The 13,391-nt window shown below is 36.4% G+C and overlaps 1 protein-coding gene across 1 annotated transcript; it reads right to left on the bottom strand.

Moving 5' to 3' along the window:
• Nucleotides 7–8,349, bottom strand: LOC109842231 (protease Do-like 9). Its single transcript, XM_020411132.1, has 9 exons — nt 8,034–8,349; nt 6,894–7,093; nt 6,608–6,788; nt 5,132–5,323; nt 1,591–1,823; nt 1,265–1,366; nt 945–995; nt 646–750; nt 7–217 (listed from the first exon to the last, which is right to left on the bottom strand). Exons 1-9 carry the CDS (start codon nt 8,347–8,349, stop codon nt 119–121), a joined length of 1,479 nt encoding a protein of 492 aa, XP_020266721.1. The 3' UTR covers nt 7–118.

Here is a 13,391-nt window from a genome sequence, read left to right as displayed (position 1 = left end):
TAACGCATATTCTCCATCTAGCAACACAAAATATGTTGGTTTACAAAAGCTATGATTGCCAGTTGCCAACTGTATATAACGGGAGCAAACTTCAACAAATGTGAAGGCAAGGCAAGCTTCAAACTTTTAAATCGTCTGACATAGCTGATGGTATGCAGTGTGTAGTTAGAATATCAGGTGTCGCAGCTTTGGCAGTCTTCGTTTCTAGAACAACTATCTGTACATGAAACAACCAGGAATGTTAGCATTAGCAAGAGGACAAATTTGGGCGAGCATTGCTTCAGGCTTTCTTAGAAATTCATAAGCTTCCGGATCTTCACTAATTATAAAGTTTTGGGCCTATTCAATCACATAAACAAGAAAAGCAACAATAAGAACCATTTCCTCGTGAAACTAAGCTACCAGCTCTTTATGCATTATTAAGCGTTGAGATGGGTAAGAGAGATCAGGAACATCCACGACAACATCTTCTGAATGATACCACTCACAGAAAAGCAAGGGAAAAAATTATAGCAAGCAAGAGTGAGAATTTCTAACTTAGAGAATGATATTTCTTTAAGTGACATATAACTATAGCATCTTATGCCAAATTCCTACCAACTTTGATGTGCGGAAGTATTACATAGCAGGTAGAGGCATATATACCTGCTGATACTCCAAATCAAACTGCAAAAACTCCTCTTTGCAGCTTTCTACCATAGATGCCAACTCTTTCAGATTCTTGACTGGCTTACCATTAAAAGCAAGAACCTGTAATACATCAAAGAGGTTGCCAAGAGTTAACCAGAAATTTCCGTGTAAGCCATGGTGCACACTGGAACTCATCATGAATGTCTAATTACAAGCATGCACATTGTATAGTACAAAAGCATATATGACCAAACTCAGCATTCTTAACTAACCATCACCCGTTATTGGCAATTGATTCCAAGACCAGTTATTACCTGAGTATTAACAATCTCTTCATAACCGATATTAATATCTGACACAAGCACCTGCAGAAGTTTAAGAAACAATCTCAGCACTCGGAAAAACCTAGAGTTATTGGACAGAAGAGATTGTTGTCGCAAGACTGGAAAAGTGAAGTTTCTGCTCCATTAGAATAAAACTAAAAGAAACAAAACCTGGGAAACCACGCAAGACTGGAAAAGTGAAGTTTCTGCTCCATTAGAATAAAACTAAAAGAAACAAAACCTGGGAAACCACGACAAGTTGCTCATCAGGTGTCTGTGCTCCATTAGAATAAAACTAAAAGAAACAAAACCTGGGAAACCACGACAAGTTGCTCATCAGGTGTCTGTGCCATTGAATGCAAATGCTTTTCCAACAACTTTACAGGTGCTTCATACTCATAATCTTTTCCATACTGTAAATATTTAAACAAAAAAAAAGTAAGATGACAAGGCTGCATGAAGGTTACTATGAATTCATTTTTGCAGACATTTTGTATAGGTACTAAAAAAAATCAGAAGCCTAAGCAGCAAGTGTACAAGCAATATCACACTTTTCCCTCTCTCCTCTATTTATGAACTATGATGAGTGAAACAATATGAAAGTCACCCATTTCACAATGGAGATTTAGATGTATACCTCAGAGCGGAGATATGGTACAGATATAGCTGTAAAAACAAAGCCAGCAACTATGTAATATGACGGAGGCCTCCCTCTGATGTGAGCCGGAATCAACCTCTTGTGACTTGCTAGTTTTACACTAAATTCAAGGACTTTTGATTTGCGTAGAACTTTAAGAACAGCATTCTCCCCAGTGTACTTCTGAGAAACAAGGTAACTAAAACCAATGCGTTCTCCATGCCTGAAAGGAACTAAAACACCAGAAGATAAACTATGCTCTTTAGATAAACATGTGAAATATGCTACAAAAATTGCTACTTAGGGATATGACATTAGAATCTGTAAACCCAGTGCAATAATCAAACTAGAAAAGTAAATACTGTGATATTTAGTATCTAACTGGTACATTTAAAATGAACCACTAACAAAGTTATTTTCATCTAACCAGACACAGGAAATTTTGTTATGCATAATAAAAGGCAAAGAAATAGCCTGTTTGGGACCATATCCATAAAAGAAATTGAACCGGTTTATTGACTATAAGCGTAAAGGAAGTAACAACCCGTAGTTAGGAATCTCGATTGATAATGCTCAGAGAATAAAAGTTTTCTTAAGTGCTTAGGTTCCAGGTGCATAACAAGGGGTAGCAAGCATCCAGATGCAACTTCATTTAAAAGAACAATTAGCAAGGGAGGGCTAAAGTTCCTAACCTATGTGCACAGAGTTCATGTTTCGTCATATGTAAAAGATCAAAATAATGAATTTCAAAATAATGAATTTATCTTACATACTTTATTTAGGTTTTAACTCCTCATTTTTCACTTTTATGCGTATGTAGGCATTTCGATTAGCCCAATCCCTAAGAAAGAGAAGTTAGACGGAGTAGGAAAAATGGAAAAGGAAGACTGTCTTTGCAAAAGACAATCTAAGCCCAGGCAGGTAACACCGAGGAAGTAATATTTCTACTTTTCTGATATAGAAGGAAAGCTAAGATTCACAAAATGCAAATGGAAAAGTTATCTTTTTTATGCTGTGTTGGTCAGACAATTCAATTATCAACACAGACCTAGAGATGAATGCCTCCAGCTGAAATAATTCTTTACCTAGAGATAGTCTTGTGATATAAAGGTTACATATGATTCTAACAGTCGATCAAATGCTAAATTACACAAAATTGCCATGAACTTTTCCCATTTGTTCATTCTAATCTTTAGAGAACTTCATAATGGCATTTATAGCATGTGACCATTATCATCTTGCCCATCTTAGAATTTCATATAAGCTACTCATGAAAAACACATGACACGTTATAAGCAATTTTATCCATAAATTATGAAGTGCATCTCGCGTGGTGCATTCACTAACGGAAACATATGAAGGATACTGAAAATTAATCCTTTACCTAGAGATAGTCTTGTGATAAAAAGATTACACATGATTCTAATCATTATTGAGATGCTAAATTACACAATTACCATGAACTTTTCCTAGTTTTTAGTTCTAATTTTTAGAGAACTTCAATAATGGCATTAAAATCATGTGATCATTACCATCTGGACCATCTTAGAAGTTTATATAAGCTGCACATGCAAAACACATGACTCGTTATCCATAAATTATGAACTGTATCTCAATGATGCATTCACCAATGGGACCAGGGACCATATAAGGATAATTTACTGAAATTTTAAGGGAAAGTTCAAGGTAGTCCACTATAATTTAAAAATCTTGTAGTTATTGGGAAATCAAGAAAGTTCATGGTAGTCCTCTGCAATTTAGCCTTCGTTCACATACTACCTGTCTCTACTTCCGAAAGACATAGATTAAAAATAGCTAGACGGATATTACCAAACATGAATCTAATATCAGAACTCTCGAGAGAATAAATTGGATTAATTCAAAATTTTCGCAATCATGACTACATAGACAGATCCTAAACTGAAGTTTTTTTCCTCCCCTAGAAACCACCTTAAAAATTGGGTCATTATAAACCACCTTTCATCTTTAATATATACGTAAACCATCTTTAAAGTGAATTTTTGCTCCAATCAACCACCTTCCAGTCAAAAATTTCACTTAAAACCCAAAAACACCAGTGTTATCGAGGTGCAAGGCGCAATGCAGGGCGCAAAGGTCCCTTACACGCACCATGCGCAAGGCGCACAACGAGGCGCGCGCCTCACTGAATTGAGGCGCATAACTCAAACTAATATTTTCCAACATAAGACAAAGAAGCATATAAACAACATGTTTATAAAGTATCACATAAAAAGACTAAGAAATATAATTTCACCTACTAAATCACGAAAGAGTCTTAATTAGCATGCATAACATAGAGAAGTTCATAAGTTTCCACAAATCACAATGCAAGATAATATCCAACATGAGCAAAAGTCTACGAAACAACATAAGAAAGTAGCAAAATAACAGAGTGTCTAACCATGTTCATAATTTACATGTTCATAATTAAGTGATTAACAATTAAGTGATTAACAATTAAATAATTACATGTTCATAATTTATTAGTTAGCATGCTAATTAGAGAAGAATGTAACAATTAGTAAATAGCAACAATAATGTAAACAGCACAAAAAAGGAAAACATAGAAAAAAATGAAAAAGAAGAAAAGTGGAAAAAAAGCCACTGTGGAGGTGGCTGTGAGACAATCAAAAAATGAAGCCACTGAAAAAAAGAAAACAAGAAAAGAAGAAAACTAAAAAAAAGAAGAAAACAAGAAAAAAAGAAGCCACTGTAAGACAGTCATAAAGAAAACAAGAAAAGATAAAAACTGGAGAACCACTGTAAACCCTAAAACATAAGGGGATTTGAGGATAACATGCAGACCCGAAAACCATTTAACCCGAAACTTGCTTCAGGAGCAGCCTCCGCACCAGGCGCAACCATTCGGTGCACCCGACGGGCACGCCTCGCGAGCCTGCAACGCCCCGCCTCTGGTGCGGGGCGTGTTTGCTGCAAGCCGCATCGCCTCGCGCCTAGGGCGCCCCAGGCGCGCGCCTCGATAACACTGGACACCCTTTAAAAACTCACATTCAAGACACGCGACTCACTTTATTAATGTTTAGGTCTAGTTAGAATACAAGTCGCATATATTAAACATGCATTTTTAAGGTTATTTTTTGTTTTTTAGTGAAAACTTCACTGGGAGGTGGTTGATTGGAACCAAAACCCACTTTAAAGGCGGTTTACATATAAATTGAAAAATAAAGGTGGTTACTGTATGATGACCTTATTTTTAGGGTGCTTTAAAGGAAAAAGATCCTTACCTGAAACAATTCCTACGCCGCCTCCTCACCGATAAAGCACGATTAAGCTAAAGTTTCAAATACGGACAGAATGCATCATAAAGTTCCAGACTACAACAGGTTTGTACCGAAAAAACACATTTGACACTCCATGAACTCCCATGAGCAGAATGGGCAATGATAGCATATCATATAACTTTACGTTAAGGAATAAAAACACTTTGCAATTAGGAGTAAGATTAAAAAAAAGTGAAAATATTTGAGGTTCCACTTTAATCATGGATGCAACAACTCACCAGTTCCATCATTAGCTATATCAATTCCGTCGAAGCTCAGAATGATATCAGATGGCTTCAAAAATTGAAATTCTGGAGCAGTAGGCTCTATTCTCCTAATGCGAACACCTTTCTGTTCGGGCGCCATCCCCATAGCCTTGCGCAAATCAGGATTTTCCATTTTTTGCCACTCAATCCCAAGTATAGGGAAACCTGAGAAATGAACTACTGTTTAAGTTATTTAAAATATTAAATGGCAATAAAGCGCCAAATCCAAAAAAAATTATGCTCAATACCCCCAGATAACAAGAAAAAAATTGGTATATGTTAAAATTCTTGTACATTAGTATTCACCTGTCTTTTACAGAAAAATGGAGAAAAAAGATGAAGCATAACTCTCAGTTAAGTCGGCAGACAGACACAAAAAACTCCCAACTTTACAATTGATGGTAAGCCAGATGTCAAACTCTAATTTGGTCCTGGCTACAATACTATAGGCAAGAGAAAAGCTCACCACTGAAACCTGAAAGCAAGTTTGCATGCAGGAAACCCAACCTCACCACATATTTTTATACAACCAAGTACTATCCTCAAGAGAGCAACACTGTTGCTGATGCCACCCTTACGTATCTTCCCATTACCATGTTCTTTAGAATATGTTTTTTAACATTTACGGGATTGCAATTAGATTTCAGACAAAGTAGGAAAAAGATCTTCGAAAGAAATAAGATCGTGTGGAGAAAATCTAATTTAAAATCAAGCATATATCAATAGATTATTAGTCTGATAAAACCAACCAAAAGTTTATAATTGACAAAGTTGTAAGCACTTTTCTCTTCTTAATAACACAAAACCGTGTCTTAGGGCCAGTATTATTGTTCTAAATAAATAATCAACGGTTTCCACAGAAAATATTAGAGGAAAAAAAACTAACAGTTGTCAAGATAAAAGAGAAAACAGCCAAGGAACGACAGGAGAGGAGAAAACAATCAAAAGTTTGAACTCAACAGTAATCAAGTTTGGACAAGCTTTTATATCAAGAATATCCTAGTATAATTCAAAGCTGGGCTGTTTGTAAGAGGACAAAAGAAAGGAATGAAAAATCAAGTAAGATATAAAAGCTTCAGTTTTTTCTCGTTCTGGCGTATGAGTAAGATATCTCTATTTCAACACAAAAAACTTAAAAACTGAAATACACGATTAAGCTGGCATGAATTTCTCTCATCCAAGAGGGAGAAATCCAACTCTTCTATGGCTTTCCCGAATAAGCAGTGCCTTGCCGACTCTTACAAATGACACTTATCCAAAATAAAAGAATTGATACACTGAATCTTCATCTACAACCTCATGACTAATGTTCGGCATGGAGTTATATGTGGTTTTGGAAAAGTCTACACTACCAATGAATATATAAACATCATAACTGAACAACAGTGCTAATAATACTAAAAAAATAAGGAAACAACTCAAGGAAGTAATAACACTACCCCATCATACCTGTATATTCCCCTGACTTTTCATAGTCATGAATGAAGTGTGTAATGACCGGTGTGGGTATGACATAGCCTATATTTTCCACATCTTCATGTTTTAGGGACTGAAATGCTATACCAACGCATTTTCCTTTATCATTAAAAGCAGGGCCACCAGAATTCCCAGAGTTTATAGCAGCATCAATCTGTAAACAAAAACTTGGTCATACAGAAAAAAAAATGAAATACAGAAGAAGATTATCATAGCAGTTGGGGGAAAAAACAGAACTCCAGTTTTTAAGTTTAAAAACCTGTAGGCCCAGAAGCTCAGTGGAGCCATGGACATATGACAAAATCTCCATACGTGAAACAACACCACTAGTCACAGAGATTGTGTCTCCTCCAATCGGGTAACCAACAACAGTAACAGCATCTTGTAGTGCAGGCAAAGACCCAAATTCGACAGGAGAGACCCCCTCCCAAAATTCATCATCGCTGACAGTCAACAAGGCTGTGATGAACAAAGTAATGAAGTTAAAAATATTTAACCTGGATTAAACAAAAAACTCCCAGCAGTCATTACTAGTAATTATAGTAAAGAATTCTACAATGCAACTGCATGCATGACGCTAAATCAATATCTGGGGCACTGTTTATGGTCATGTTTAGTTTAGAATTTGGTCCTTCTATACGTCAATCATTAGAAGTTTTCCATTTAAAAAAATGAATAATGTGATAATGTAGGAGTTATATACATGAACAAGTCATGTCTCATTAAGTAATAACTTGGGGAAACGTTCGCGTGAGTTGCAAAGAGAAGTACTAGAAATACCAATTACGAGCCAAACAATGCAAGATAGACGAAAAGCTTCTATTTATGTTAGATATAAAGCATAAATGTAATAAATTGATACTCAAAAATTGTTTGTTTGACCTCTAAATGTCATCCAAACTTCAAGAAATTCAATGATGCATAATGCAAAGGAGATATATTTCCAAATATAACCCGTATTAAAACCGATCCCCTTCAAGACAACCTGTAAACATGTGCGGAATTGTGAAACAGTACAAAGGATTATATATTGCCAAAGCTACTCATACTAGCTTTAACAGGCCACCTCTGAATCTACTTGTCTTCGTAGTTCTCATAAATGACCATAACACAAATTCCACGCACACTTACTGCCTAGTTCAAGTCCGTTGAGATATAATCATATAAATCAGTGCACAGTTTCAAACCCTCTTTTAACTTCGTCCCCGGTTCTACATTTCTCAAAAAACTACCTTCTTGAAAATAAACCCTAAATCTACTCACAAACATTTAAGTCAACAACAATATCTCTAGTTTCATCACACTACAAATACTCATCTTGATGGGCATATACTAAACGAACAAACATCAATAAATACGTTAAAAAAGGAGTGAACATTAGGGGAAAATATCCTCGTACCAATGTCACACTCGGTCCCAATCGCCAGCACAGTAGCCAAATACTTGGTATCCGACCCCCTCTTCTTGAGCTTCACCTGCGTAAAATGCTCCACGGAATGCGCGTTCGTCAACACTCTCCTCCCCCCAATAATAAACCCACTACTACTCGAACTATACTGCCTCTTCCTCTGCCACGGCAGCGAGAAATTGGGCTCCGTGTGAACGCAAAACACCTTCACAACAGCGTCCATCGAAGGCACGGCCTTGGCCACCTGCCTCCCAATTTCGGCGGCGGTTGTCTCTCCAAGCCGCCACCACGCAATCTCCATGGCCATGGAATTTGATGACTGGACGACAATGACCTTTCACAACTGGCTGCGTCCCGGCATTGCTTTCGTGTTCGCTCTTCCGATGATTTTGATTATCGTAGGTCGGTGGTGGCGTGGGATTTTGCTCGGGCGGCCCGCGGAATACGGCGGGGAGACGGGCGTGAGGGCGGCTCTGGATCGTCTAGGGAGGAGTTGGAGAAGGGGGGATGCGGGCTGGTAGGTGGCCGGCGAGGCCTCGGCATCGGTTTTTTGTTGTGTTTTCGCCCTCTTTTTCGCTTGGAGGTCCTCCATGGGATTTGGGCTTTTTGAAACCCTAGGCGACAATGACCTTGCATGAGAGGTGGAAAGGGAGAGCCTTTTCCGTTCTTTGGTAAAACCTGCATGCCCTGCGCTTATATTTGTGTTTTGGTGCTGTCGGAGGTCTAGGGGTGGGCGTGGGCGCGGCAGCCAGTTGACGCCCATCAGCTGCTGCGCCAGAGTGGGCCGCGAACCTATATTTCTAATCTCGGTCCGGTCCACGATCCGTCTAGAAACGGATCGGATCGGGTCCGACCCATGGCCTGCGAGTTGTGGGTTAACTTATAGCTTATTTAACTTTTTTTTAAAATATTTTTATTCTTAACTTTTAAACTATAGTAACTTTGTATTATTATCTATTAATTTTTTTTTAAATTTTTTTCTATTTTTCTTTATTTAAGTGATATATACACATACATTATACAAAGATAAATATTACACAGAATAACATCGCAAACACAAAGATATAGGTTGTTCCGACCTCAAAGGAAGACATACGTCAACGGGAAGTTAATAATTTTTCTTTAGTTTAAATTTAAATTATAAATACAAGAGAAAAAATGAAAAAAAAAAATATTAACTAAAAACTAAATACTAAAAACTAAAAGATTAAAATTTTAGGTCGGACCGGGCTGGGCCAGGCCGGGTCAATGGTGGGTCAGACCTATTTCTCTAGTCCCGGGTCTGGAATTGGACCCATCCCGGCCCATGACCTGCATATATCACGGGCAGGATCAGGCCTGGCTCACTACATTATTTATATTTAACGAATATTAAAAGTTATTAATTTAACTAATAGCGTTTTCTTTTCTTTTATCTTTTTTTTTGGTTTTACTGGAAAGTTAAAAAAAGGAACACAAAAAGAAAGCTCTACTCAAAACTGATATAGAATAGGAAAACATGTGAATATATGGTCAAAGACAATTATGGACTCTTAACTCTCTCTCAAAACTGATATAGAATCCAAACCAAAAATTAATCACACCAAAAAAGAACAATTTTTCAAAACAGCTCCATTTCTTTTTTTTTTAATCGACCCACTTTTTTTATTTACCAAAACCGACTCGTTTTTTACCACGTCAGCCTAATCACCCTCCTAAACAGTCGGGGTTGTCAACCCCGACTATTTAGGAGGGTGTTAAACCCCAATTAGAAGCCTTAAACCCGACTGTTTAGGAGGTTGATTAGGCTGACGTGGTAAAAAATTGGTCGGTTTTGATAAATAAAAAATTGGATCGATTTTAAAAATAAAAAAATAAAATAAGGTTGTTTTGAAAAATTGTTCCACCAAAAAATTATCATATTAAAATTAATCTCTATAGTGCCAAATCAACATAAGAAAGGACAAGCAAAAACATTATTGAATTTACACATGGGATATGCTTTATGTGTATAGATATGATGACACTTGAGTATTAATTTCACTCGAAAGATTATACTGTAAAACATTCAAATTATTACAGTAATAATTACAAATTTACTAATTTGGAATAATTAAATCAACAAGAGGAGAAGAAAACATATTGTGAAAAATGAATAAATATTTGATATATAGGAATTTAGAATATAATTGTTTATGAATGCATCTTTATACTACCACTGTTAATTGTCATGTTATTTGTCTATTTGTTTATTTAAATTGCCAACAAATTAAATTGGAACTCTAAGAAGTTGCTAAGTAGCAACTAACTGATTGTTTTAAGATACAGTATACAATTATTTTGCTTGCGCTCGCACATGTGAGTCTTACATGTAAAATAAGTTATACGGAGTGGATAGTGGGAACTGAACCCGCATCATTAGCTTAGAAGGCTTGGGGTCTTTTTTTTTCTTTTCTACATGGGTTTTTTAATCACATGTATGTGTTTCTAAATAGAATTGAAGGAATTTTTTTAAACTATTGCTTCTTCTTTTCTAATTTTTATATATACTCTATTTTTTATATGGATATTGTTGATGGTTTATATGATCACACAGTCAGTTACATCTAGGATTGGATGAGGTTGTTGAGGATTGATGAGTGATCGTTTTCTTCCCTGACTTTATGTCCAGTTCTTGAATTGGGTGGTCAAAAGATCTGCACATGTAGAAACACGTAAGAGGGTAGGGATTGGTTCTCCCGTGGTTCCTCCAACGCTCAAATTAGCTGATGAACTTGAGTGGGGAAAAGAAAAACTGAGTGAGTTATTGTTGTGCAGTATGATTTTGCTGATTAGAGAATGTGGATCAGAATCCAGAATTCGGTCTGAAACGGTACATGTATTTATACATGGGTATAAGAGTAGATTAGTCACTTCGACCGAGCACATGAGGGCGGTGGCGAAATGTAGGCTGTCAGCAGAGTCAACCTCTGCTTTACAGGTGTCGACTGGTGACTGGAGGAAAGATAACTTCGGTATTAAATGAGAAGTGACTGGCAGCGTAGCAGAGCTCGCATGGTTCGATGAGTCATGAATGCTATCGAGGCATGTGAAATTACCCTAGAGGGTGATGAATAGGGTATTTGTTAATCTAATCCGATTGTGAAGCCAAATTAAAACTAATTAACAAATATCCTAGCAATGAGATATATATAATGGATATATGCAAGGATATGCAAGAATAAACAATATGACAATAGGCGAAATAAAAAAATGAGACAATAATAAGTGCGCTAATACCAAACACAAACACAAGCAAATCATCACGAAGTTCGGTCGACCTACGACCTACATCTCCTCTCCTCACCCTCGAGGATAATCTCTACTATCTCAAAAGATAACTACACAATCGGTTTTCAACGCTCACCGATAAACGTTTATAACACTCACAATGTAATCACACAACACACTCTCTAAATGTTGGCCTCTCACGTGTCGTATTCTTCAAGTGTTTGGATTTACAACCTCTCCCTAGGCTTTACAACTGACGCCACTCCTCTTGGAATTGACCACGTCTCTCACCAACCACTTCTCTCGATGCACTTGTGTATTACAATGGATCTCAACATATAGTCTCACAAATATAAAGTTTTTGTTCTCTAACAAGATGAGAACTCAATTAAGCTCACACTCAAATATATCACTCACCACAACCTAATTATATAAAGTATGAGATGCTACAAGCTTAATAGGGGGTTGTGGTGAGTGATACATTGAGTGTGAGTTTAATTGAGTTCTCATATTATTAGAGAACAAAATCATTTATACTTGAGCTTAATTTGTGAGAACACATTATAATACACAAGTACACCAAGAGGAGTGTGTGGTGAGAGACGAGATCGATTCTAAGAGGCGTGACATCGGTAGTAAAGCCTAGGGAGAGGTAGTAAATCCGAGCATTTGAGAAAGTCGACACGGGCTAGGCCAACACTTAGAGGGTGTATTGTGTGATTACAATTGTGTGAGTTGTAAAAGTTTTCGGTTAGCTAGAAAACCGATTGTGTGACTTGTAAACATTTTTGGTGAACATTGAAAACAGTTTGTGATAGTGGAGATTCTCCTCGTGAATGAGGAGCGAAGACGTAGGTCGGGAGTGACCGAACTCCGTGATCACATTGTGTGTTTGCGATTATCATTTATCACTATCTCATTTGTATATTTGTTCATGTTTATTTCACACTTGTTTAATTACACATCCTTGCTCATATTTTATTTAATATCAATCTTGCTAGGATATAATTATTAATAAGTTTTCAAATTGGTATTAAATCGGATTAGATTAGCAAATACCCTATTCAAACCCCCTTCTAGAGTAATTTCAGGTGTCACCATATAATTAATAGTACCAATCGTCACATCATTAGTAACACTACCAATTATCCTTCAATGAACTACCATGAATTTTTATTTTTAACAAAGTCCCTCTACTTTTTGTTTATTCTAAGAAACTAGAATGCATTTTTATCAAACAATCACTTTTGATTTAATTACAAATACAAAACTAAATTAGATTGTTAATTTCTTGTTGCACTTGCTCTTTTTTATATTTTCAAAACAAATACGTACCCTTCATTTTCAATCAAAGAGTTGTCCTCTTTTAATATTAGAGAAAATTTGATATCTTGGTACGTAAGATTAATGTTGTAGGAGGAAATGTGTTAATGCTTGCCACTCATCGAGTGAACCTCTACCAATATATTGGAGGATGTGGTGTCACGTGACACAACTCTTCCTTGAAGATACATCCGCTAAAGTCATCTCCAACAGCTTCCCTAAAAAATTCTCCAAAATAGGGAAGCAATAGTCATATTCTTCAAATTATTTTTGCTCCAACTCTAACAGCTTCCTCATTTTGAAAAATCCTAAATTTATTACAATAATAATAAAAATATTCTACATCTTTGACATGAACTTTAACAATAAAGATTTAGACATGAACTTTTTGTTTTTTGCCCCCTCATTTTATAGTGTTGAGTCGTTTTTTGAGTAGTTGGAGACTTGAAGAAATAGTGTTGAGTCGTTTTTTGAGTAGTTGGAGACTTGAAGAACGTGAAACATTTATGACAAAGCTCTCCCCAAAAATTTAAAGAATGTTGCAGATTTGGGGAATGCTCCCATTTTTTTTCTCCTCCATCCCTATTTTGAGAAATGTGATGGGGAATCTATTGGACCAAAAAAAACCCAAAATTCTTCAAAAATAAAAATACCAATAAAATGGGGAAGGTGTTGGAGATGCTCAGAGAGTAGAGAGTAACATGGAGATAATATGCTTACAACGAAAGTTAGTAGCGAGGTATAATGAGAACTTAACATGATAAAGGTTAGTAATGC

The sequence above is a fragment of the Asparagus officinalis genome, chromosome 5 (genome assembly GCF_001876935.1).
Source record: "Asparagus officinalis chromosome 5, Aspof.V1, whole genome shotgun sequence".
NCBI classification, from domain to species: domain Eukaryota; kingdom Viridiplantae; phylum Streptophyta; class Magnoliopsida; order Asparagales; family Asparagaceae; genus Asparagus; species Asparagus officinalis.
This window is presented reverse-complemented; position numbering and strand designations above follow the sequence as displayed.